Below are 25919 nucleotides of genomic sequence, written 5' to 3'. Positions count from 1 at the left end.
GAAGTGGTGGTGGTAAGAGCTCTGTTTCTTCTCGAAGAGTTTTGGTCTTCAGCTCACATACCGCAGACAGCTGCCTGGCGACCCAGGGCCTATCCCGGCGGCCCCAAGCCACGCGCCTAGGAGCGCGCCCAGGATCCCCTCACGCGAGAACCCTTCCTAGGAGAGGCGGGCGGGCTCTCCGGCGGAAAACGGGCCGCGCGGGAGCGACAGCACCAACCTTGTTGGCAACCCCTCCCCTCCCCCAACCCCCAGGACAAGGAACGTCACCGCGTTCCACATTCTCCCCGACCCTCTGACCCCGAGGGCCCAGACCCCGGCTGGCCCAAGCGGCCCCGGCAGGTACCAACGAGCCCTGGCTGTCCCTCAGACCCCGTCACCCCCGCGGTCGCCGGGAGCGGGCCTCGGTTAGCGGGGCCTCCTAGGCTGCGGGCGCCGGGACTGGCCGGCTACACCCGCACCCCAGCGGCCTCAGTAGGCGTCCCGGGCCGGGCCGCCCCTCCCCCCGCGCCGGTGGCCAGGAGCCGGGCGAGGGGCTCGCGGAGGAGACTCTCGGGCGCTGATTGGCCGGAGCCGAGGGGGCGGGGCGGTGGGTGTGAAGGGGGCCGGCTCAGGTCTCTCAGAGCTCCCCCTCTCCTCCGCAACTGCGAGCTCCCTCATTACATCATCTTCGGACCGTAGCCGCCGTGCAGGACTGGGCGCGGCGCGATCCAGTCACCCCGGGGCTCCAGCCCGCTCTCCCGCGTCTCTCCTGGCCCTCCCCGCACCTGCTCCAGGGCCAAGACCGGGAGAGCCCCGCGGGCTAGCTCCCAGAACCCGCTAGGCACAGCTTGCGGACCTCGGCAGCTCCGCCTGATCCATTCATTGAGAGCCGCGTATTTTCCCGGAGCCCCAGTCCCCCGCCTCCTCCAGCTCGGAGCCGCGGGTAGCGCCATGGAGAAGAGCAGCGAGACCAACGGCTACCTAGACAGCGCCCAGGCGGGGCCTGCAGCGGGGCCTGGCGCGCGGGGGAGCACGGCCGGATGCGCGCGGCGCTGCGCTGGCTTCCTACGGCGCCACGCGCTGGTGCTGCTCACAGTGTCCGGAGTGGTGGCGGGCGCCGGCCTGGGCGCGGCGCTGCGCGGGCTCAAGCTGAACCGCACACAGGTCACCTACCTGGCCTTTCCTGGAGAGATGCTGCTCCGCATGCTGCGCATGATCATCCTGCCGCTGGTGGTCTGCAGCCTGGTATCGGGCGCCGCCTCCCTCGATGCCAGCTCTCTCGGGCGCCTGGGCGGCATCGCCATAGCCTACTTCGGCCTCACCACACTAGGCGCCTCGGCTCTCGCAGTCGCTTTGGCGTTCATCATCAAGCCTGGATCTGGCGCGCAGACCCTTCAGTCCAGCGACCTGGGTCTGGAGGAGACGGGGCCCCCACCGGTCCCCAAAGAGACAGTGGACTCATTCCTCGACCTGGCCAGGTAACGTCCTCCCTTCCCCGCCAGCTAACACCTCGCCGAGTGCTCAGTGGGAGACTCCAGCTCTCTAATGCACTCTAGTTCATACTCATACACCCTCATATACTCCTAAGAGTTCATTCTTAACTGGCTGCTGGTGGCTCTTAACATTTTTTAAATATCAAAATAACGTCTGGAGGCTTTGCATATTGACCACACCTTTGCAGACGTCAGCCGGGGGCGCACCTGACATTCTCAAGGATCGGTACTGCATCTTTTAGGAAGAACCAGTCCTACCATTAGGTGGGAGTGTGTTAGGGAAGAGGCTGCGGTCTCACCTGTACTGTACTCCTTACACTCTCTGGCTGCCCACACTAGGGAAAACGTTCCAACCACGCCCCAATATCCTCACCCAATTTTCTCGGCCAACGGTGCCCAAAAGCTTCTGGGAGCATTGGTTAAATTTTGCCTGTTGGACCATTCTCGCCTGTAATCTGTGGCCTCTGTTTCAGCCCTTTGGCTGGTAGGAAGCTGGCAATTTTTTGAAGAGTTGTCAGTGGACCCAAGGATAACAAGGCTGGAGGTAGTTGTGCAGGGCTCATTGCCCAGAAACATGCCTCTCCTGGGAACTTGGGACGGGTTGCTGTCAATCCCCATAGTCAGGAACATTGTAGAGTATTATGAGTTTTAAGGGGCTTTATTTGTGGGAAGATGTGAATTCTAGAGAGGAGAGAGAAAGAAGCATCTTCACTTAGCTTTGCCTGCTTTTTGTGACTCTTAGAAGTTGCATTTCATCCCTTGAGGTGTAGTGTAGTCTTTGTGGATTGGCCAAAGCCTCAGCCTCTTTTGGTTTCTCCATTAGCCCAGAGTTCACAGATGGGAAAACTGCAGCCTAGAGGCATTTACTGACATGGCCAGGTTCAACTGAGTGAGGACCTCAGCTGGCTCCCCCTCCAGATTTCCAATAATTCTGGATTCAGAGCCTCGGACATATGTTTTGTCTCGAGTCACCGAAGCAAAGCTCCTCATTGCTGAGGCTGTGAAAAACAGCAAACTCTGGGCAAAGTGACTTAACTCCCTGCTGTTTCTTTTTCTCCTTCTGGAAAATGTGATGACTGTCTGCCACTTAAGATTGAGAGTGTTCATTTAATTACAACAGGAATTCCCTGGCAGTCCAGTGGTTAGGTCTGTGCACTTCCACTGCAGGGGGCACGGGTTCAATTCCTGGTCAGGGAACTAAGATCCCACATGCTGTGTGGTGCAGCCAAATAAATAAATAAATAAAATTACAAAACAAAAACAAAAACCAAAGGAATTTACACTGAAAAAATCAAAAACCCAAATCTCTCTGATGAGGGGGACCAAAAAGTTCTTACCAAAACTTCTTACCAAAAGGGCAGGTGGAGGTGGCCCATTAGAACTTTGATGAGCTACAGCGTTTGTCTAGTGTCTAGCAGCTTGATATTTGGAGTCTTTAAAGATCCTTAAGGTTGGAGGACTAACTTTTAAGTGGGTACTGAAAAAGTCTACTGAGGGTGAGAGTACCTTTGGCTTATTACCTTCAGCGTGTCAGTCAGGGAGGGAGGTTGTGGGGTTAAGGGAGTCTTTTTTGCAGGGGTTAGTGGCTCGGAGTGTGGATGCTCTGACCTGCTGGTGGTACCCCATAGAGACGCTAGTAGCATTCTTTTATCTCCGAGAGAGGCAATGGCCAAGAAACAGGGGGCAGGGCGTGGGGGTGAAGGAGGGGTTACCTTATTCCACCAGCCCCAGAAGGGACTTATTTCCTGATCATGGTTTTCTAGTTTTAAATACAAGCCCCTTCAGCTCCTGCTTCTGAAGTGAATGACCCATCCTTATGGCTTAGCGGTCAGTGTAAGTACAGACTCTCGGTGACTCGGGCCACAAATACAGGGAAGGACCAAGAGAACATTTGTCGTAGCTTGTTGGGGGTAGGTAGTGTTTCATAATGCTTCCAAAGGCCAAACTTCTTTAATCCAGCAGGTCACGGATAAAGGTAGGGCAGGTGGTATTAGGAAACTGAGACAGAGATTAAGTGATTTGCTCAAGGACACAGAGTGGTTTGTCAAAAGAGAGATTAGAAGAACTATGGGTCTCATGCCCCCTGGTTCAGGGCTCTGTTTCTCCCACTCTTCCCTTCCCCAAGTCAACATGCCATAGAAATGAGGCCATGCTGGCGGCCTAGTCCCATCTCAGAAGTGTTTGCTCTGATGCGCATGTAAGTGTACCAGGTAAGGGTATAGTCGGCTCGGGGCAGACGCTCACTTCTTGTAAGCAGAGGAGTCGAGCCTCTTCAGTGAAGGAAAGGGAACGTGCAGGTTGGATTGGACTCTCATTGAGCAGCTTTTGAGGGGAAATGGAGTCCTGAGCCACATGGAAATGCTTCCTGAGTCTCGGGACTCTCTGGGTAAACATTTTAAAATTGCTTCCGTCAAAGAAACCAATTTTATGGTTTCATAAAATTTTATGGATGCCAATTTTCAATTTTACGGATGCCAATTTTATGTGACTCCAGGCATGTTCCCTGGCAAAGGCAGGGCGCAGTCCTTTCTGCCTGTGGGCAAGTGAGTGAATATGAGATTCTGTGGGCAAACACCTCGATGATCCCGCAGGCCTGCCCCTGGTAACTGCCTAGAACCTAAACGCCTGGAAGGAGTGGGGAAAATCTCAGGTGACTGATTGCAGCTGCCGCCAAGGCTTTGCTCAAGTCCACGACCTTTCCAGACCGTGGAGTGCCCCCAAACTCCCACTGCATCTCTCTGCCATGATTTCTAATTTAGTTTTTCAAGATGGAACTACAAGTCAGAGAGAAATGAAGCTAATAGACACTGATTATGCCTTTTAGGAAATTCAGAATGCCGTTGCCAAGTGGTTTGATTTCCCAACACAATGTATTAGAAATAGCATAGCAGACTGGGGCATGGGGGTGAGGCTAGACCAGGCCCTTTGAGAGCTGAGAAAGGACAGTGGACAGCAGCTGGCAGGTGGGAAAGTCATGGTCTCCTCTTGAGCAGCCCAAGCGCCATGCATTGGAACCTGGAAGAGTACGGGACTCAGTACTGGGTGTGACCCAAAGTGACTTCTAAGCAGGTCTTCAGGAACCCAGTCATTGTGGAACTTCTTGGTCCCTAACAACGTTTACTGACTGTGGGTCCTAGGACATGTCCATACCTTTCTGTGCCTTGGCTTCCTCATCTTTATAATGGGGATCATGAGAGTGCCTGCCTCCCAGGATCGTGGTGAGCGTTAAATGAGTTATGTCTGTAAAGATCTAAGAATAGGGCTGATCCAATAGATGCTTGCTCGTGTTATAAATGGGGCAAGGTTACAGAACAATTGTGTTTTTTTGGTTCACATGAGTTAATGGGGATGGCTCTCTCTTCATAGTCTGAAATAAATGAGAGTGAGTGGGAAGCAAAGGATGTTTGGGACCTCAAGATGACTTGAAGCTAATGTAGCCTTTAGGTATATTGGGAATCACATGGAGCCTGGAGAAAAGGTGAACAGTGACTATGTTTTGGACTAATATAATCCACACTGTAGGAGATTTGGAAAACGGAGAAAATCAAAACTAAACACAGAAGAGCCTTCCATTCTGAAATGGGGCAGAAATCCTCACATATTCTCCCCAACATCTCAGTTTCTTTTTCCCCTGCATGACACGTGTCTGGTCTCCAAAAGTTGACCTCAGTTTTCTTCACCTGTCAATGGAAAGGATTCAGGCAACTGACCTCAGACATTCCTCTGAGTGATAATATTTGTGGTTTTCAAATGGAAAACCAGAGGCTTATCTGCCAAGGAGGCAGGTAGCTCCTGGGCCTGGGACACTGTCTGCACTAGCAGCCGGAAGAATGACCCTGGGCCACTGTCTTGCAGAAGGGGCTACCATGTGCCTGGTAAAGGCAATTGAGATTTTGCCTGTCGTCCAGTTTTCTAGACTTTATTGCTTTTCTTTTGCTCACTGTCTCAACAGTGGACAGTGCTTGGAGCCTTTCCCTTCACACAGGGTGGTGCTAGGGACTTACCTTCCTTCCCGAGAACTGGGTGAATATGATGCCTCTCAGGCTGCAAAGAACACATTTCTTCAGTAGGTGCGAAGAAACCTGTAGGCAAGATGAAGACTCTTAGCGAATCTAACATGGATCCAAATTAATGGAGGTTTCTCAGCCTAACTAGTCACTAAAAATGGCAGCTTAGAATATTAAAAAAAAATTCTTTAGCTCGACACCATGCCTGAATAGTTCAGAAAAGAACATAAACCCAGAGAGGTAGTGTGGGTAGTGATGAAGAACAGACACTGAAATCAGCTAGCCGGTTTTGAATCCAGCTCTACCACTTACTAGTTGTATGGACAAGTCATTTAGCCTCTCTGTACCTCAGTTGCCTTATCTGTAAAATGAGGTTAATAATAGTGTAGCTACTACCTAGACTTGTTACGAGGATTAAATGAGTTAATATTTGAGTGTGTTGCTAATATTCTAGTGTGTCCCAGCCTCTCAGGGACAGCTGAGGGCTACTTGACACAGAGAATGAGCACAGCTCTTAGCCTTATTTCCTCAAACGTCCCCCACCCCAGGGTCCCAGCCTTAGCCTTTCAGGCTGGAATCTAAAACTGGATGTGGGCCTCAGAAAGAGGATAGGTTACTCCCCTACCCCCCACTGTCTCCGTAGTGTGAGCCCGTCACCCCCAGCCCTTCCTCCGCTCCCGGCCTTGTAGGGGGTACCGAGATCTGAAGGGGCACATCCCTGTTAACTGAACCTGTAACAATAAGCACTAGGGATAATAAATACTTATCAGGTGTACATAGAGTGTCGTATCCTGTTCCGAAGGGTCTTTGAAATTTCCATAAATTCGGTAAAGAATTTTTGAACTTAAATGAAAGGAAATACTTTGGGAACAGAAAAAATATACCAAGCCAAAGTAAATTGTTTTACAGTCTTCTCATATGGAAAAGGGAAATGCATACCACCCTTGACAATAGGATCAGAAGAACAAATAGCACCAGATGTATGAAGAAGGAACATTTCTGAAGTTTTTCATGGTGTGAGCTGCACGAGTCTGTACAGTACTACTAACAGAAGTTCTGCTTTCAAAACTTCAGCCTGAGCTCATACCAGTTTTTCTGCTTGCTTTAAGTAACGTGTCCAAAGGTTCCTAAAGCACCGGAAAGGCTCGTCCATTCATTCTCTCCCAATTTGGTCGGACTTGGGTCTCTGGATGTAGTAGTACAGTCTTGGCATTTTTTGCAAATGTTTTTGACTTAGACCCACTATGAGAAATACATTTTAAATAATGGCATATCCACATACAGACACCTTCACTCCCACATATACAATCTGAAACACAAGTCCTACAAAACAACATTTTAAGCGTGATACATGCTGATCTTTTCTACTCTGTCTAATGTATTACATCTTTTATAAAATGCTGGTTAGAGCCAGGAATTGATTCCATGGCCAACTAATGTTTGATAAACTTTGGTCTAATGTATACCTGGTATTATGTAATTTAAGGAAATTTCTCAGGGTCAAATAACAGAAAAATGACATATTTGAGAATTTAAATAAAATGAAGAGCCTCAATGGTTAGGAGCAGCCTAATACCCAGTGAAATTGAGTGCTGTGCAGAGGTAAGCTTGAGAAGACCATTTGATCCTTCTGATTTCCAGACCGTGGATCTCACAACTCCAGATCTCTACTATCTAATATGATAGACACGAGCCACAAGTGGCTGTTTAAATTTAACTAGTTTAAATGTAAATAAAATTAAAAATTCAGGGACTTCCCCGGTGGCGCAGTGGATGAGAATCCACCTGCCAGTGCAGGGGGCATGGGTTGGATCCCCAGTCTGGGAAAATTCCACATGCCACGGAGCAACTAAGCCCATGTGCCACAACTACTGAGCCTGCGCTCTAGAGCCCAAGAGCCACAACTGCTGAGCCCGTGTGCCACAACTACTGAAGCCCACACACCTAGAGCCCGTGCTCCACAGCAAGAGAAGCCACTGCAATGAGAAGCCTGCGCACCGCAACAAAGACCCAACACAGCCGCCCCCCCTGCAAAAAAATTCAGACCCTCAGTAGCACTAGCCATATCTCAAGTGCTCAATAGCCGCACAGCTACCATATTGGACAGCAGAAATTAGAAAGTTCTGTTGGAGAGTGCTGGTCTGTATGGAACATGAATGGGAGATATAGCAAATTGATGTCTCTGGGCACTAAATGAGGGGTTGAATTTGATCACTTCCAAGATCCCTTCCAGCTCAAATGTCCCTCATTTTGAAAGCCCAGATGGTTACTCTGTCAATGTGAGTAGCTGGGAAAAGTGTCTGGAGACAGAGCTCTGGAGGAGCAAAACTGCTTGCATGACGAGCTGCTCATCCCTGAATACAGGAGAGCTCAGGAGTAAGAAAAAGTCCGATTCACAGCAGCATCTTGTTTAAAAGTCAAAGGAAAGAGGGATAAGAAGAATGCAGAGAGAACAAAGTCAGAGGACTGACACACCTGACTGTGAGACTTGCTACAAAGCTGCAGTAATCAAGACAGTGTGGTGTTGTCAAAAGAATAGACAAATACGTCAATGAAACAGAAGAGAGCCCAGAAATAGACCCACGTAAATATGGTCAACTGATCTTTGACAAAAGAACAAAGGTGATACAGTGGCACAAGAATAATCTTTTCAACAAATGGTGTTGGAACAGCTGGACATCCACACGTAAAAAAAAAAAAAACGAATCTAGACACAGCCCTTGCACCATTCACAGAAATTAACTCAAAATAGATCACAGATCAGGGCTTCCCTGGGGGCGCAGTCGTTGAGAATCCGCCTGCCAATGCAGGGGACACGGGTTCGATCCCTGGTCCGGGAAGATCCCACATGCCGCGGAGCAACTAAGCCCGTGCACCACAACTACTGAGCCTGCGCGCCTAGAGCCCATGCTCAGCAACAAGAGAAGCCACCGCAATGAGAAGCCTGCGCACCGCAACTCAGAAAGCCCGCTTGCCGCAACTAGAGAAAGCCCCCACGCAGCAACGAAGACCCAATGCAGCCAAAAATAATAAATTAAAAAAAAATACTTCTTAAAAAAGAAAAAAAAGTGGATCACAGATCTAAACGTAAAACACGAAACTGTAAAACTCCTGAAAGATAACATAAAATGACCTCTGGTATGGCAATGACTTTTTAAATACAACGCCAAAGGCACAAACCATGAAAAGTAGAGAAAAATGTTTTGCCTTACTCCTGCAGCCTCGCATCCTTGCCCCTTGGTGGGGGCAGGGGCATGCTCCTGCCCCTGCTCCTGGCCTGTGGCAACCAGGGGAACTGAAGGAAAGGAGTATGATTCTGTGGGTTCAACTTACTGCCTGCAGGCGATTCCTTCCAAAGGATCAATATTTGAGAGCTGAGTTATGTAATCTAAAAAGAGTTCAGTCATCCCATTGAATGTATGTATTTTTTTTTGGTTGTCAGATCTCCTTTGCAGTTAGCACTGTATCTTTTGTCCTAACTTTTTAAGCAATTTTGAGATATGATTTACATACAAAAGATGCATCCATTTCAGGGGTACAGTTCAATGAGTTCTGACAAATAGATAAACCATTTAATCACTACCACAATCCAGACACTGAACATTTTTGTCTCCCATGACCCTTCTCAGCAATTCCCACTCTTCATCCCTGGCCTCAGGCAGTTTTGGATAGAAAGTTTTGCTTTCTATCACTATGGATTAGTTTTGCTTTTTCTAGAGTTTCATGGTGATGGAATCACTCAGCATGTACTTTTCTTTGTCTGGCTTCTTTTGCTCAGCACGATGGTGTTGAGATAATCCACGTTGTGTATATTAGCAGTTGATTCCTTTTTATTGCCAGGTAGGATTCCATTTTATGGATTTATCATAATGTTATTTGTCCACTCATCAGTTGATGGACAATTCAGTTTTGAGCTATTATGAATAATGCTGTTATTCATACAGGTCCTTTTTGCAGACATATATTTTCATTTCTCTTGGGTAAATGTCTAGGAGTAGAATTGCTGGTTCATATGGTAAGTGTATGTTTAACTTTATAAGAAACTGTCAGAACACATCATGATCTTAGGAACTTGATTTTTTGGCAGGAGTCACTGTTTTGACTCTAGTATTGAATATACCCCTCTGTTCCCATTGGATTTTGTAGACTAGATATTGTAGACTGTCTGAAAACAGGTTGACCAAACGGTGGCCGTTTGGTCTAGAAGTTCTGGGTTAGGGTCTGTTCTGGGTGAGACAGTATTGGGTTATTGCTTATGCTAAAGACACCAAGCAGGTCAACAGCTCATTCCTGAAGGATACGAAGTATTTGCAGGGGAAATCGTCCCCCATGGAGAAGACAGAGGGCTTCTAACCCAGATCTTTCCTTAACTTCCCTGTCTTCTTAGGGGGAGAAGCAGGTGGCCAGCTCAGTCTGAGAACTACTGTGGTGGATGCAGAATGGGCAAAACCTTGGCTCAGGGCCTGTTTCTGCTTCTAACTAGTGTAGCAAATGGAAATGAGATACCAAACGTACTCCTACAAGACTGAGAAGGGTGCTTTGTAATGGAAATAAGAGGCAAATGTAAGTTGCTATTCATCTGCACACTAAAGAATAGTCAATACAAATGCCTAGTCTGTTTCTGCCTTTCTTTTAAAGTAAATATGCTTGTAATAGGAATCAAACTTCAGATCACCGTTTTGCAATGGTTAATTCAACAGAAGATCACATTTTGTCTGTTTAAATACAGACGTGTACTTTTGGGTATTCTCTAAGTATGTTAAAAGCAATTCAGGTTTCATAGACAAGCAAGATGGGAAAGGCTGAGTTGCAGTCTCTAGATGCTGGCTGTCTATGGAAGCTTCCTGAGTGTTCTAATGAAGTCATTTTTGTGTCTCGTTAACCCTTTTGGTGGGTGTATTCATTATCTATTGTTGTATAACAAATTACCACCAATTTAGCAGCTTAAAATCACACATATTTATTATCCCATAGTATCTGTGGTATCAGGAATCCTGGCATGGCTTAGCTGGGTCTTCTGCTTCAGAGTCTCTTATCAGGCTGCAATCACAGTGTTGGCCGCAGCTAGGGTCTCATCTGAAGGCTTGACTGGGGGAAGGAGTCACTTCTGAGGACTCATGGTTGTTGGCAGAATTCAGTTCCTTGAGGTTCAGACTGGGAGCCTCAGTTCCTAGTTGGCTGTTGGCCAGAAGCCACCCTCCATGTCTTGTCATATGGGTCTTTCCAATATGGCAGCTTGTTTCATCAAATATGCAAGCCCAGAAAGCAATAAAGAGTGTCTTCTTTATGGAAGTCACAAGATGGAAGCCGCAAGTTTATGTAACCAAATCACAAAAGTGACATCCCATCACCTTTGGTGTATTCTGTTGGCTAGAAGCAAGTCATACCCATCCCCCACCCCCCATGACACACACACTGAAGGGGAGGGTATTACACAAAGGTGTGACTACCAGGAGGCCTCTTAGACTCTGCTTGCCAAGCTGGGCTACAGTCAGACCTGCCTACCTCTGAAACCAAACGCATGCAAATAGTTGCCTAGAGATTCTAGTGCTATGAACAACTCAACCACAGAAGTAAAAATGAGTGGATACGGTTGGCACAAATTGTAAAGGATGGTCTTTCACTCTTCTAGACTTATTCTTATAGGAAGTGGGTAGAACAAACGGTTTATCAGTGGGATTTTCTTGTATATCATGACCAGCATCTGTACAATATATGACCCAAAGGAGGCCCTCAATAAAAACTGTGTGCATGAATAGATTTTGGTTTCAAAATCTAGCTTAACTGGATCAGTTCTACTGCTCTCCTTTTATAACAAATATTTTATACTATCCTTCATCCTGAAATGAAATCCCTAAATAGAATTTACCTACACACATAATTTCAAACATCAATATGACTTGACTGTAATATAAAAAACCCACCAGCTTGGTGGTTGCCAGAGGCGGGGGTAGAGAGTGGGAGAAATAGGTGGAAGGGGATATTATATATTTTTAAAAATAGAAATAAAAATGTAAGTATGCTATAAAATTTTAAAAAAGAAAAAATACTAAAGGACAGTAATTTATAATAAAAATAATGTCAGGATGTGAATGCTGTAAACCAAAATGGTTAGCTGCTTGCTTCTGAGTTTAGAGTCACCATTAATGGGACAGCTTTACATTCAGACATTTAGCAGAACAAATGGCTGGGCCCTGGCACTTCCCCCTGAACACACTCCCCCAGTTCCAGGGATGTCCCCCAGTTATTACAACAACAAAGCACTCCTTTGGATTTCACTAGTGGGCAGTGCCACTCCCCGTTGAAAACCACTGCACTAGAGCTTAGCCTCTAGGGGAAAGGAAAGTGATGCAATTATTCCGGTTTCCTTGGACACAGCTTACCTCAATATCCAGGGGCACCACGAGGGAGATGAGGATAAAGATCAGTGCACTCAAAGTATCTGTTGGGGCCCCGCAGCCGAAGCACAGTTGGGTGCTTGGATCAAGCAGAAGATGGCAGTAAATGCTGGACATGGGGAAAGAGGGAACCCTGTGTGTCAGGCTGTCAGGAATGGGCATCTTAAAGTGGACACTTTGAATGCTGAATTTTAAGAATACTGACAAAATGCTTTCTTTTCCAACAGAAACCTGTTTCCCTCAAATCTTGTGGTTGCAGCTTTCCGTACGGTAAGCTTGATGCTTTGCTAAAAATATGAAACTTTGGGGAGGGGTGGGTTACGTATAAATTACTGCTATAGAGTTAGGTAAGGTGGAACAGGGAGGGTTGTGTTGTTAACAACACTTAGTATCATTGGCCTAAAATTTATAGATATACCCCTGGAGTCAAAACAAACAAAACAACAAGAAACCAAAAAATTTTTCCAAAATATCCCACTAGTTCCAGTATCTTTTCATATCACCTAATACCCTCAAATCACATTTTTGGGAGTTCTTAAATATTTTAGATTTTTTTTTTTTTGGCTGTACTGTGTGGCTTGTGGGACCTTAGATCCTTGACCAGGGATTGAACTTGTGCCCCCTGCAGTGGAAGCACCAAATCCTAACCACTGGACTACCAAGGAATTCCCTAGAATTTTCAAAAAATACATTTTAATCTTTTTTTTTCTGATTATAGGGATAACGTATGCTCCTTGCAAAAAATAAAGTGCAAAAAAGTAGAAGAAAATAAAAATCACCCATAATCGCTACCTAGAGCTACCCATTAACATTTTGGTATACATCCTTCCAGTATGTTTTTTCTATACATGTGCACATTCACATGATTTTAAAATAATTATGCTATATAACATTGTTAGTACGTACACGTGCTACACATATTGTTCTGTAACCTGCTCTTATTGTTAACATTTTCTCATGTCGGTAAATATCCTTCTGCATAAGTTATTGGCTGTATTCCACTGTATGAGAGTATCATAATTTTACTCAACCCGTCCCTTGTTGATGGTGGTTTCCAGTTTTTCCCTAATTTTAGCAATTCTTCAAGTAACTCCCCTGCAGCCATGCTTTATATAGAGAAAGAATATAAAGGTCTAGATAGATGGACTAAACTGATTGCCTTTTTCAAGCCAAGACTTTTCTGTTTCTACTTACAGCCTCCCTTTAAAACAAACATACAAACAAACAAACAACAACAACAAAAAACCCTGCATATAAACATAGCTGTGGCTTGTATGTATAATGTGAGCTAGGAGAAAAATACAAGGTTTGCGGGGCTTTCAGTGCCTGGCACAGAAGGTGTGGGGTGGGTTTTTTTGCCCTGCCATCCTTAATCACGGGACAGCTGAACATCTCTGCCCATCTGAAAGCTTGATAATCAAAGCTGAGAGAGACCAGAGCTCTTTAAAGGCCGGATCAAAGCAAGCCTCTGGGTCTGAACCCTCTAAGGGGCTCCTCTTAACAGTTCAGAAGCCAGGTGTCCTTAGAAGGGTCAGGAAGGGTGTCTTATAACAGAGTCCCCTCAACGATAATGCATACTGCCCCAGGTGTCTTATAACAGAGTCCCCTCAACGATAATGCATACTGCCCCAGGGAGACAACTGTGCGTTGGGCAGAAGTGTGTGAAGTCAACTGGCAGGACCAAAGTTGGAGGGACGTTTCACCTCTGATGAGTGGTCTCCCAGAAGACTCAGCCCGAAAATGCTGTCTTGCCTTCCAGCCTTTGCTCTGGGGAGTGGAGGCTGAAGGCAGATTAGAAACAGATGCTGAAAAGCAGTCAGGCTCAAATAAGCTCTGGAACATAGTGGAGCATAAATAAATGAATGAACATAAAATAACACATCGAAAAGTGTACTTCGGCATCGTGGAACGAATTCCAAGTTTCCCCAAATAAGGTGAACTCTGAGCTGTTGGAGATATCAAACCATCAGCTTGAAAGTGTGCAGACCTTCTCCAAACCAGCGACCAGGGGACGTAGGAAATTCTCCCCATTTCCTTGGCTTCCTAAAAAACCAGAAGTCTGGAGTGCATGCTGCCTTGGTCTTAAGTAACTTTTGTACAGTCCTCAGAGGCCCTTGTCAGGCCAGCCAAGTGAGGAGTGCCCAGAAGACCTGGAATGAAGAAGGACAGAGTAGCCAGAGGCCCAGCAGTCCTCTCGGTTCCTCCAGGTGGTCTTCAGCTGTGAACTGACGGGAGTTTTGCTTTCTCTTGTTCACAGTATGCAACCGACTATAGAGAGGTGACCCACAACACAAGCACTGGAAACATAACCCGTGAAAAGGTAAAACTTCCTGTGAGATCACTTGTGGCAAATACTTATAACACAAATAATGCTTCATAACTGAAGGAGCATACACGATGCGTGTTTTTCTCAGCTGGACTGAAGACTTTGGGGTTTGAATGGGCTGTTTGAAACACACGGGTTAGGTTTGCTCCTTTGGCCATTTACCATGTTTAGTGGATCCATTTCATTGAATTGGAACTACTGCCCCCTTTCTTAGAAAAAATAATTTTATAACACCCCTTCTACTATTCTGAAATATAATTAATAGGTGATTTAACCTACCCCTGCACATAGAATTGGTCTTGGGGGTTTAACTCACTATAACCATCATTCATTCACAAGTATTTTTGAGTACCTGTTGTTTACCAGACACTGAGCTAGGTCCCAGCCTTCATGCTATATAGCTGGAAGGGACAAGGGACCTCAAGAATTATTCAGTCCAGCCATGGAGCTGCCATGGGGAGAAGGAGGGACTTTGCCCTTCCCCATCCCCTAGTACACCTCCTTAGGGCTTGAGTGGCTCTGAGTTCTACCAGCCTTTCTTTATTTTTTTTTATTTTTTTTTTGCGGTACACAGGCCTCTCACTGCTGTGGCCTCTCCCGTTGCGGAGCACAGGCTCTGGATGCGCAGGCTCAGCGGCCATGGCTCACGGGCCCAGCCGCTCTGCGGCAAGTGGAATCTTCCCGGACCGGGGCACGAACCCGTGTCCCCTGCATTGGCAGGCGGGCTCTCAACCACTGCGCCACCAGGGAAGCCCTACCAGCCTTTCTTTGATTGAAGGAAAAGTTCTACTTTTTAAAAAAAGTCGAAAGCTATTAGTTTAGTCCATTTCACTTCATCTTGCAGATGAAGCACCTGAAGCTCAGAGAAGTTATTTAGTATCAGAGCTGGGACTAGGGTTCAGACTAGAACGGTGGTAAAAATGCTCTTTCGGTTTTTACCGTGCTGACATGTTTCCTGTTCAGAGTTTCATAATGTGTTGTGATGGAATAAAATGTTCCTCTAACATATGCTTAGAGTAGTGAGATTCAGCGCTGCTGGAAAAAATGAATACATTATACCTGTACATTTTAAGTCAGTGATTTAGGAAAGAATATCCTGAAAATATCCATGTTGACTCTGAACATCTTTTTTGAAATTTGTCAGTGAGGAGACTATGGTAAGAGCCCAGCAACAAAGAATTTGTTGACATTTAGGAGGCAAAGTTCCAATCACTGACTCTTGATCTGAAGGACCTTTTCACCAATCAGCTCTTCTTTTAAAAGCAACCCTTTGAAGTGATTGTCCAACCTCTAGCTGAATATATCCAGTGATGATGAGCTCGCTACTTTCTGCTTCAACCTATGCCCATTTTGAACAGCTTTCAGAGTTAACAACTAGGTGAAGATTTTGTTTGTTGACTTCCATATCCTCAGACTCCATCTCCCCTTGAGTTTCCTGCCCCTTGATTTGTGAAATCACTGAGGGTTAAAGAAAATAGGAGCCTTTCCTCCTTCCGGGCACAGTGTTTCAGTCTGGCAGAGACAACGGAGCAAATGCATTCTTTAATTCTCACTCATCTGTTGTAAACTTAGACCCTTTGTCCGCTCTGATCCTACAGATCCCCATTGGCACTGAAATTGAAGGTATGAACATTTTAGGATTGGTCCTTTTTGCCCTGGTGTTAGGAGTGGCCCTGAAGAAACTCGGCTCTGAAGGAGAAGAGCTCATTCGTTTTTTCAATGCCCTCAATGAGGCGACGATGGTGCTGGTGTCATGGATTATGTGGTGAGTGTCACCCTGCCACTTGCTCTCTCTCTCATTTCTCCTGCCATCCAGAAAAGAACCTGACTTAGCTGTTCTAGGTCACCCCAATGGGACCACCTGGACCAGTGCTCTGTATGTGGTTGATGTACCACAGGACAGTCTTGGTACAAGGGGTGAAGGACCTCAGAGAAACAGGCATGTGTCATGGTTACCAATCACTTCCTCATCACCCACAATGACCCCTGGGTTTTATCATTGGGGATTTATCTATGAGTCCCACCACCATCCCATATCCCATGAGATGCCCATATCATCTTGTGGGGCAATGGATTCCATAAATTTGCTATCTGCTCTATAAAATAAGGCTCATTTCACTTTAAAGGATAGACTTCAAGCTTCAGAAGGGCCCCTTCCTATAGTATTTTACAACATGGAGGGTAAATCCATCTTCACTCCATACATATATGTAAACTTGGAATGGTCTCTCCTTTATGTGAATGTTTCTTTATGTAATATCAATGCAAGGGCAATTGTTTAATAAAAACCATCAGATTGATTTCTGGCTAACAAGGGAAAAGTTGACAAGATCTCTCAAAGTAACTTCTCAGAAATCATACCGATTTCAGTGCCAATGCCTCATAAGCTTTATCCTGCTGTTTTACTCAAGCCAAACTTTGTGGGTTTTAGCTTCTACCCATTCGTTGCTGAGAAACTAGTTTATCCTTTTGTGCACAAAGCATCTTCCTTATTGTCAACCCTTACATATCCCAGAATGTCTCTCTCTTAGATGGCATTGGGATGGCAGCTGCACTGATTTTAGGAGAGAAGCCTGGAATTTGGTAAGAAAGTTTGAGATTCGGTGGGAAGCCAAGTTCGGAGCCTCCCCTGGTGGTGTTTATCTTGCTTAACCAAATTTTCTTGCTCACCCCAAAATTCCAGAGTCTGACTCTATATTGTAAACATGACACTTCATATGACTGCTGTTGTTCAGGGGAGGAAAATATTTTCAGAAAGGAAAACATGTTTTCATCACATCGAGTTCTTTTCCTGGCTTATTTTTTTAGTCTAAAATCCTCCCAAAGGTTGGATTAAAGGAAACTGTGGAAGAAAGTGATGTTCGTATGTTAAGACATTTGTTTTCAATCTGGAAACCAATTTACAGTCATTCCTTCAATGTGATGTATTAGTTACAGAAGCAGACATTTGGAAGGGCAGACCCAGCTGAGTGTCTTAACCGCAGTGGGAGATCTGTTGCCTAAAAAGTGCCTATGCGTGCATAGGAAGTAGGAGTGGTTATCAGAGGATGGGGCTGGCTTGAAGATGGTCCCTAAAGATTTTGGCCTAATCTATAATGTTTTAATTTTTTTGAAAGGAGAATGTTTTCATGTATTACTATGGGATTTTAAAATAATAATACTGCTTAGAATATCTCTGGGAAGAAAACTCAAGAAACCAGTGACATTGGCTGTCTCCTTGGAAGGAAGATGGGTGCTTGGGTACAGAGGTGGGAGGCAGACTTCACCCTTTTGTACCCTTTAAAATTTGAACCATGTGACATTATTATGTATATAATTAAAATTTACAAACAAAGTTGATAGTTATAAAATTCTTCCTCAATTTATATTAAATTCAAAACAGCAGACTTTTGTTCTTTGTAGCGCCCATAGTTCATTTCTTCCCTTCCTTCTTCCCATCCTGCCATTAAAAAAATCTTCACGCTCCAAGAGTGTTCCCAGAGGGTCATTGTTAATGACTTTTTCCCACAGAATCATGTTTTCCAAACCACAAAGAATTTAAAACTTCACAAAAGGCCCAGCTTTGGCTCAATTCTGTATCACAGCAATTCTGCAAAATAGGTGTCTTTTGTGTTTCTAAGTTCTGAGAACAATCCTGAGCAAAGCTGAAAGTCAAGCTCACAGCCCCAGAGGCTTTGCTCTTGAAGAGTTCCTTGCCTTTCCACTTGGGAGCCCATATGGTTGGTTGCATCCAGCTGTTAAGAACATACAATATCCAAGGGGAAAGAAGTCTGTGTCCTAGTCCTGACTCCGTCACCCACAATGAGCAATCATGTTAATTTTACTCAGTTTCACGGCCTGTAAAATGGGCACGGTATACCCCCATCCTTTTCTGTTCCTTAGGGTCATCCTAGGGAGAGGTGAAGACCACCTAGTTGAGAGTCCCTGCGTTCTGCGACAGGAAAGGCCTACATCTCTCAGCCCCAGCATCACCACCCTTACTGACCAGTGCCCTTTGCTCATGTCCTAGGTACGTACCTGTGGGCATCATGTTCCTGGTTGGAAGCAAGATTGTGGAAATGAAGGACATCATCGTGCTGGTGACCAGCCTGGGGAAATATATCTTCACATCTATATTGGGCCATTTTATTCACGGAGGAATTGTTCTGCCACTTATTTATTTTGTCTTCACGAGAAAAAACCCGTTCAGGTTCCTCCTGGGCCTCCTCACACCATTTGCAACAGCATTTGCCACCTGCTCCAGGTGAGTGGGTTTCAGGTGCCCTTGGCTGCCCTGAGCTGTATTAATATGGAACCAGATGAGCCTGTGGTGGATGCACAACCATCATCTTGACATATTTTAATTTCTTGAAGACTCTAAATTGGTGTCATCTGATTTTTTTGTACTACCAGCCCCGCAGCTCTTTGGAAGTGGATTTTTAGGATTGCCAGAATGAGGGATTGCCTCGTTCCCTTCTTCTTGCTGCTTAGAGGTCAACTGGACCATTACTTAGTCCAACTGTGGGTCTTCACCCTAATTAGACCTCTGCCTAAGTGAAAGAAGGCAGCTACTTAAAACGCATTGCATGGGAATAAAGATGCAGACCTACTAGAGAATGGACTTGAGGACACGGGGAGGGGGAAGGGTAAGCTGTGACAAAGTGAGAGAGAGTGGCATGGACATATATACACTACCAAACGTAAAATAGATAGCTAGTGGGAAGCAGCCGCATAGCACAGGGAGATCAGCTCGGTGCTTTGTGACCACCTAGAGGGGTGGGATAGGCAGGGTGGGAGGGAGGGAGATGCAAGAGGGAAGAGATACGGGGACATATGCATATGTATAACTGATTCACTTTGTTATAAAGCAGAAACTAACACACCATTGTAAAGGAATTATACTACAATAAAGATGTTTAAAAAAAAACTCATTGCAGGGAAGTTTCTAGAATGATACCTGCCCAATTCTTTCTCCCTTTGGATGGGTGAATTATTTCCTAAATAAGACCAAGGCATCCTGGTGAGGGAGGCATGCTCAGCTCTCTAGGAGTCCATAGTATTGTGGGATTATCTCATTTAGCACAAAAGATGGACCTTGTCATTATTAGAAATCCTTCACAAAAAAATTGGGCTTTCCAAATACACTAAAGGAAACTTTCAAAGGATGGCAGCACATCGTTTCACTCACACATTTAGTTTTTGCCTCCCTACGGCGTGTTTCCTCCCATCCTGACTGGCTATGTATATGACAAGGTCGTGGGGGGAAAGAATGAAGGAGGTAAGTTTCTCCAGCTTAGGCAGAAACAAGCCTACTCTCGGCTGTGCCAGCCACACCCTGCAGAATCTGCAGAGCCCACTGGAGAGAGCAGGTCTTATTCTTTGTAATCTAGGAATACAGTTACTCTTTCCAAACTCTCAGAGCCATCTCGGCTTCTTGGTCTAAAAGAAAAAAAAAAAATCATAGTTTGTCTTTTACTTTTTGGGAGGAAAAATATTCAAGAGAGGAGACGCACATTGTGTACCATGAGACAATGTGTGGTTCTTGAGAAATTTGGAACAGGGGTATCCAGGTAAAAAAAAACAACAGGTAAATCTAAGGAGTCCAATTTTGAATACTTTGGGAGTTAACAAAACCCCACGTGTGACAGAAACTTTGCAACAATTCTGATATTTCTCTTATTTCAAGGGGAGAGTGCCATAAACTAGGATGGTGCCAATTGCTCTGTTCCCAGGTCTGAGCTGAGTACTATGTTAGCCTGGGCAGGAAGGACTATTCTCATGGTTGGTTGTTTGCGTTTCCAGCTCTGCAACCCTTCCCTCTATGATTAAGTGCATTGAAGAAAACAATGGTGTAGACAAGAGGATCGGCAGGTTCATCCTCCCCATCGGGGCCACGGTGAACATGGACGGCGCAGCCATCTTCCAGTGTGTGGCCGCAGTGTTCATTGCCCAGCTCAACAATGTGGAGCTGAAAGCAGGCCAGATTTTCACCATTCTGTAAGTTCTGTAGTCTTTCCTTCATCATTAGGCCTGGTACAAAACTTGAGGTCTTTTTCTTGTGATTTCCTTTGAAAAACTTCATGAATACCAATCTCACCATGATTCGGGTGTCTCATTTGTAAACTGAGAACAGCGTGAATTCATTACTCGAAGAGAGTGGAACCTCTCTCAAGGGCACAGCTGACAGACTCTAGGGTTGTGTGGTCTTCAGTTTCCAAGCCATGGCTGCCATGTTCTGCATGTCTCTGTGCCCCCTCATACTCTGGGCTAATGGCTGATCTTGCTGTCCCATCTCCTAGAGTGACAGCCACAGCGTCCAGTGTTGGAGCAGCAGGAGTGCCAGCTGGAGGGGTCCTCACCATCGCCATTATCCTGGAGGCCATTGGGCTGCCCACTCATGACCTCTCTCTGATCCTGGCTGTGGACTGGATTGTGTAAGTAGCAAGTCCTAAGGGCACCGAATAAAAGAAGGTCTGTAACGAGCTCCCTAGAAGCTTGGCACTCCGCTGGCCTGGGGCATGCAGAGAAACTTAAAACATGTCATTACTGAGAACTTGCTCAGAACATTCAGGAAAGCCAGGGGCCCAAGGGTCTATAGACATTGTTGGCTGCACAGGGGTCATAGCCATTGGAGCAGCGAGCCTTCGGGAATGATCATCCTTGGCCTGGAATGTCCAAGGAGTGATTTCTGCAAGGGGAGAAAAGATGAGCCCAGCTAATGCGAATGTCATGGCTTGGGCTCAGGAGCGGAGTTAGGAAGGAGCTGTGATCCAGATGGCCATTACCTGGGCTCCCATAAAGACACAGAACAGTTTCTGAGTGTTGCTTCCTTGAGTCCCATGATACCTTTCTCAGATACAAACAATACCTGTTTTATAGGGAAGGTCCGCTGAGGTACTGATGTTGGACAGTACAGCATGTGAATAAGAAAATGAACACTGGAGCCCAGGTACCTGGGCTCAAATCCCAGCTTTGCCATTTACTAGTTGTATGATATGAACCATCTGTGCTTTGGCCTGCCCATCCGTCAAATGGGGATAAGAACAGAACCTACACCAGAGTTATGGTGGAGACTAAATGCGTTAACACGTGCACAGCACATAGAAGGGTTCTAGGCACATGCAGGAAGAGCATTCAGTCAACACTGGGGAAGAAAGACGCCCCTGGCCAGGCTAGTCAGAGCTGGGCATGGGATACCCTAAACACTGGAGCCTGGCCCTGGGCTCGTGGCTCAACCCATGGTGGTTGGAAATCTTGTGTTTGGAAATCTTCAAGCCCTGGAGACTTGAAGGGGCTTCTCAGAATCCCTACAGCTCCTCGGGGGTGAAATGTGACATGTGCCTTGGAGACCCGCCTTGTCTAGAGAGCACTTGGGAGGGAACTCAGTCCCTGCGATGGTACGTTGCGGTGAGCTGGACGGGACCACAGCTGCGTGTTAGAGGCCCTGCCTCCTTCCTCACCCCGCTGTTTCCTCTACGTGGGGAGTGCAGGCACAAAGGGACACTTAGCCAGGACAAAGGACGCAGGGCGCCAAGCGGGCTGCCCAGGCGAGACCTGCAGTCACAGGAGCCCTGTACCACCGCGACCTCTGATTCCACAGCCCTCAGCTTCTCCAGTGCCGCGGGCAAGGTCACATTTTCCCCCTTTCTTCAGAATGGGCACAATACTTCCTCTGAGCCCCAGGCATGGGGGATGGTTATGGGGGTCTGGGAAGACAAGCTTCTGGAAGGGACAGCGCTGTTCTCTGTGAGATGGTGTTTGCCACCAGCCAGGGAAAGCATGTGGAGGTTACAATTCAGTAGAGATGCAGTGTCAAAGTGAGAGCAAGAAGGCAGGTTCCCACAGCGCAACCGTGAGTGGGAGAGAAGCTGGACCCAGGACGGAATCTATGCGATCATTCCAGCTGTCTGTAACTTTTATACGATGGTGTCTCACACGTGAAATGCATACATTGAAAGATTTCTGGAAGGAAACGGATCCAGAGGTCAATACTGGTTCACTCAGGGTTGCGGAGTATGGGGGGGCGGGGTGACTTTTGTTTTCTCCTTTGTACTTTTCTTTTTCCCAAGTTTTCTTGAGGGTCTGTTAGTTTCATAAAAAGTATTTGGAGAAAATCACTTTAGCATCAAGTGAGGCCCTGTGCCCTTACTAGCTTGCTCGCCTTCAGTGTCACAGCTTCCTGGTGGCTCTGCCCAAGGTGACATCCGCCCCCTGGTGGCTCCAGGCAGCATTGGCTGTAATGCCTGCCTGTTCTCTTCCCCCCAGGGACCGCACCACCACCGTGGTGAACGTGGAGGGCGATGCCCTGGGTGCAGGCATCCTCCACCACCTGAATCAGAAGGCGACGAAGAGAGGCGAGCAGGAGCTGAGTGAGGTCAAAGTGGAGGCCGTCCCCAACTGCAAGTCGGAGGAGGAGACGTCACCCCTGGTGACACACCCAAACCCCACTGGCCTTGCGGCCAGCACCCCCGAGTCCAAGGAGTCAGTTCTGTGATGGGGCTGGGCTTCCAGCTTGCCTGTGGGGGATGCCCGCCCCATCGGTCCGGTCGGCAGACCCGGGCACCGCCTTCACTGACTTCTAGCCTCCCGTGCAATGCTTTGGCCCAGTCACTGGTTTGAGGATTACTTCTCAGCACAGGCATTGGGCTTCCCAGCGGGACCTGGTTCCCAAGGACCAGGACACTCTGCCATTTGGCTTACCATGTCTAGGTGCAACTGTGTACACCCCAGCTCTGTTTGGAAACACACCCTCGAGCTGCCGGGCAGGGGGAGTAACAGGCTCACAGGACCTGGTGGTTAAAGCTTGGAAAATGCACATGTTACTTCATTGCACCCAGGAAAGGTCAGCCTTGGGTGCTTTCTGGGCAGACCTGGACGGGTGGCAGCCATCTGTCGCATTGCCTCGTGAGCCATAGTAATTGGAGGAATTCCCAAATTCATAGCCGTGGCTGGAATTCACTGAGCTGGGCCTCAGGTGGCTTCTGGATCACTAGGCTGGAGGCGCTGCATGTCGTCGAGTTAGAAATACTCCATGGTGTTAACACTGCTAGGGTCTCTGGTCAGTGGCACTAAGTAAACAATTACATTCTGAAGTCAAAGAAAGGAGGGGGAGTGCAGGCTGCAGGGGGAAGGGAAGCAGCCTGATCAGGCCAGGACACACACACACACACACACACACACACACACACACACGCACGCACGCGCGCTAATGTCCCCATTCTGGCCCCAGCCCTGGGGAGGTTTTCTGCTTTCATGACCTGGGCCTATGTCAACACTGGCTCTACACCCATCTACTCTGATTTGGCAACAGGCCAGAGAGGGGCCCCCCTCCTCTGGGGAGGTGTCATGTGGTCATCACATTCAGGACCCTGGCTGGTCTAGCAACAGATTTTAATCCAACTAGACCCTCCCTAAAATGCTGCATTGCAGCAAAAACAAAATTTTTAAAACCCCACAAACCCACCCCTTCATTGGAGTGAGGTACCACTGTTCCCAGATGCCCTAGCTTTGGCTGATTTCCATAGACTTGGTTTCCTTTCCCTCCAGGACATCAAAGTTTAAAATTATAAGCTAAACGGTCCACCTGATACTTACTGACTTGAGCTGAACCTAGGGGAGGGGGCTTTACGGAGAGAACAAGCATGCCCGGGATAGGGAAGGAAAACCTAAAAGGCACTAGACTGCTATTTCTCTGTGGCTGTTGGTGTGTATCTGTGGGGTAACCTGCAGCAAGTCCTGGAGCCTCACTTTACCCCATTAGTACAATGGGGCTGATGTCACCTGCCTCTTACCTACCTCAGAGGGATTTGGTGAGGCAAACTGAGTGAATCCACGAAAAATGACCATTTCGCATTTTGCTTCTTGGATATCAAGTGCTAACACCCCTGTACCCTCCTTACTGTTACCTAAGTGATACCTAAGTTCTCCAGGAGGCTCCTTCTTCTGGGGAGGACAGCTTTTACGAGCAGGGCTTTGTTCTGTGTGCAGGAGCAACTGTTATCACGTCACTTTTTCTCTTAGTAGTTTCTTGTTAGCATCAAATGCAGCCTCTTCCTGATGTCCTTCATCTTTTTGTGAATTAACTACCCCACCTCCCAGCACACTTCTGGGTACCTGACCTCCCCGTGACTCCCAGACCCAGGCACCATTTCTGCCACCGCACACTGGCCATTAAAACTCCCAAACTTTCAGCCTCGCTCATTCCCTTGTCACAACTGGAATAGGGGGAAGGGGGGACAGAGAGTGAAGCTCCCCTGTATTAAGATTGTGGGGCATGGGCCTGAGCAGAATGGGCGGGGAAGAACCAAGGGGCACGGAGCAGACCTGGCCCTTTTCCCTTCAGCCCTCTTTAAACCAGCTAAGTCACTCCCGTCTCCTGTGAAGCAGGAGTGACCAGGAGCTGGGCTGAGAGGAGCCTGGAAGCCTCGACCCTCTGGCTTGTTGCTGATGCCTTCTGTTTTCAAAGGGGAAACAATCACATTGATGGATCCCAAACTGCAAATCCCAAACATTCACTATTTTTCAGGTGTCATTAGATCTCATCTTTCCTTCTTCCACATATATACATGGCTATGTACGTACACATACATATATGCAGCATGTATGTGGGAGGTAGACATGCGGGTAACATCTATATGTACGTGTGTGTGTATTTGAGCTCCAGTCCGGGCGAGTTTGAATTTGGACAGAGGTGGACGAACTGCAAGTTGCATGTCTTGGGCATATCCTGATTTTCCTGTTTCTAAAGGTGAATTTTACAAAACATGGACAGCAGAGCTGGACAGTCAGACTCAGGGACTGCGCATCCTCTATCCTGGACCTGGGATTGCGGTGAGGGGAGCGCTGTGCCTGGGGAAGGGTGCTTCCTTGTAAAATCCAGATGGTGATTGCTCCCCTTCCCTTGGCTTTCTCCCTGTTTTTCTGTCTGCAACAAGAATCAGACCAGGAGTGACCCGGCTGGGGAGAATGCCACTTTCTCATTGTCTGAAGATGTCTCCCCTGCGCTTCTAACATGTTGTGGTAAATACTGTTCATCTCTGACTGTTTTGTATGTGTGACACTTGCCTTAAAACATAGCAGTCCTCAGAAATGAATACAGCCTTTCTACTAGGATCTGCATGTTCCTTTATTCCTTCCTTGTGGTTTGAAGTGGTATTTACTGGTGGAGCTCTTCTAGGGGAGGGCCTGGGGGTGACTGAATTGATTATTTTTTCTAGTAGCATTTAGCCAGCACGACCCCCTGAGGCCTGGCAGGCCACTCAGGTGTCAGAGCTGCTGCAGGACAGTCACTGATGTGACTTGCGGTGGTGAGCGTCCAGGCTCCTGGGCACCTCCCACTCAGCACTAGCAGGGATCTTAAAACAGTGAGTGGTTTTGCGGCATACCTCCATAGTCAAGTCTCTTTAGGACAAGTAGGTCAACAGGCCTTAATTGACCATCTACTGTAAGCCTAGAGCCAAGCTGAAAGAATGCCCCAGTCTGTAGAATTACTGAGAAAGTCCCTGCCTAAAACAGTTGCCCATGCCTACCATCCTTGCCACCACACCCAGCCCATTCTTTTATATCATCTCATTTTCAGTGACACCGCATTCCAGCACAATTAGGGAACTTAGAAACCTCTTATAATACGATTATCCTACAAGCTCCCGCTAGCAGTCTTAGTTTCCAGACCCTGGGGCCTCTGAAGGAAGAGATCTCCGGTCTTACCTGCACATTTCCAGCCCTTCATATAATATAG

The 25919-nt window shown here is 46.9% G+C and overlaps 1 protein-coding gene across 2 annotated transcripts; it reads left to right on the top strand.

Annotated features, from left to right (window-relative positions):
- The first annotated feature begins 639 nt into the window (after nucleotides 1-639).
- Nucleotides 640-25291, top strand: SLC1A4 (solute carrier family 1 member 4). Of its 2 annotated transcripts, XM_029232542.1 has the most exons (9): nucleotides 640-1457; nucleotides 12105-12147; nucleotides 14135-14155; nucleotides 15070-15079; nucleotides 15776-15968; nucleotides 18213-18446; nucleotides 19985-20179; nucleotides 20482-20616; nucleotides 22448-25291. In XM_029232542.1, exons 1-9 carry the CDS (start codon nucleotides 931-933, stop codon nucleotides 22674-22676), a joined length of 1587 nt encoding a protein of 528 aa, XP_029088375.1. In that variant the 5' UTR covers nucleotides 640-930; the 3' UTR covers nucleotides 22677-25291. The 2 variants fall into 2 exon arrangements, with proteins under 2 accessions (XP_029088375.1, XP_029088374.1); XM_029232541.1 differs by lacking the exon at nucleotides 15070-15079 and having other exon boundaries at nucleotides 14135-14197; nucleotides 15802-15968.
- Nucleotides 25292-25919: the final 628 nt, after the last annotated feature.

This window comes from Monodon monoceros, unplaced genomic scaffold (genome assembly GCF_005190385.1).
Source record: "Monodon monoceros isolate NGI ecotype Baffin Bay Population unplaced genomic scaffold, NGI_Narwhal_1 Super_Scaffold_19, whole genome shotgun sequence".
NCBI lineage: Eukaryota > Metazoa > Chordata > Mammalia > Artiodactyla > Monodontidae > Monodon > Monodon monoceros.
This window is presented reverse-complemented; position numbering and strand designations above follow the sequence as displayed.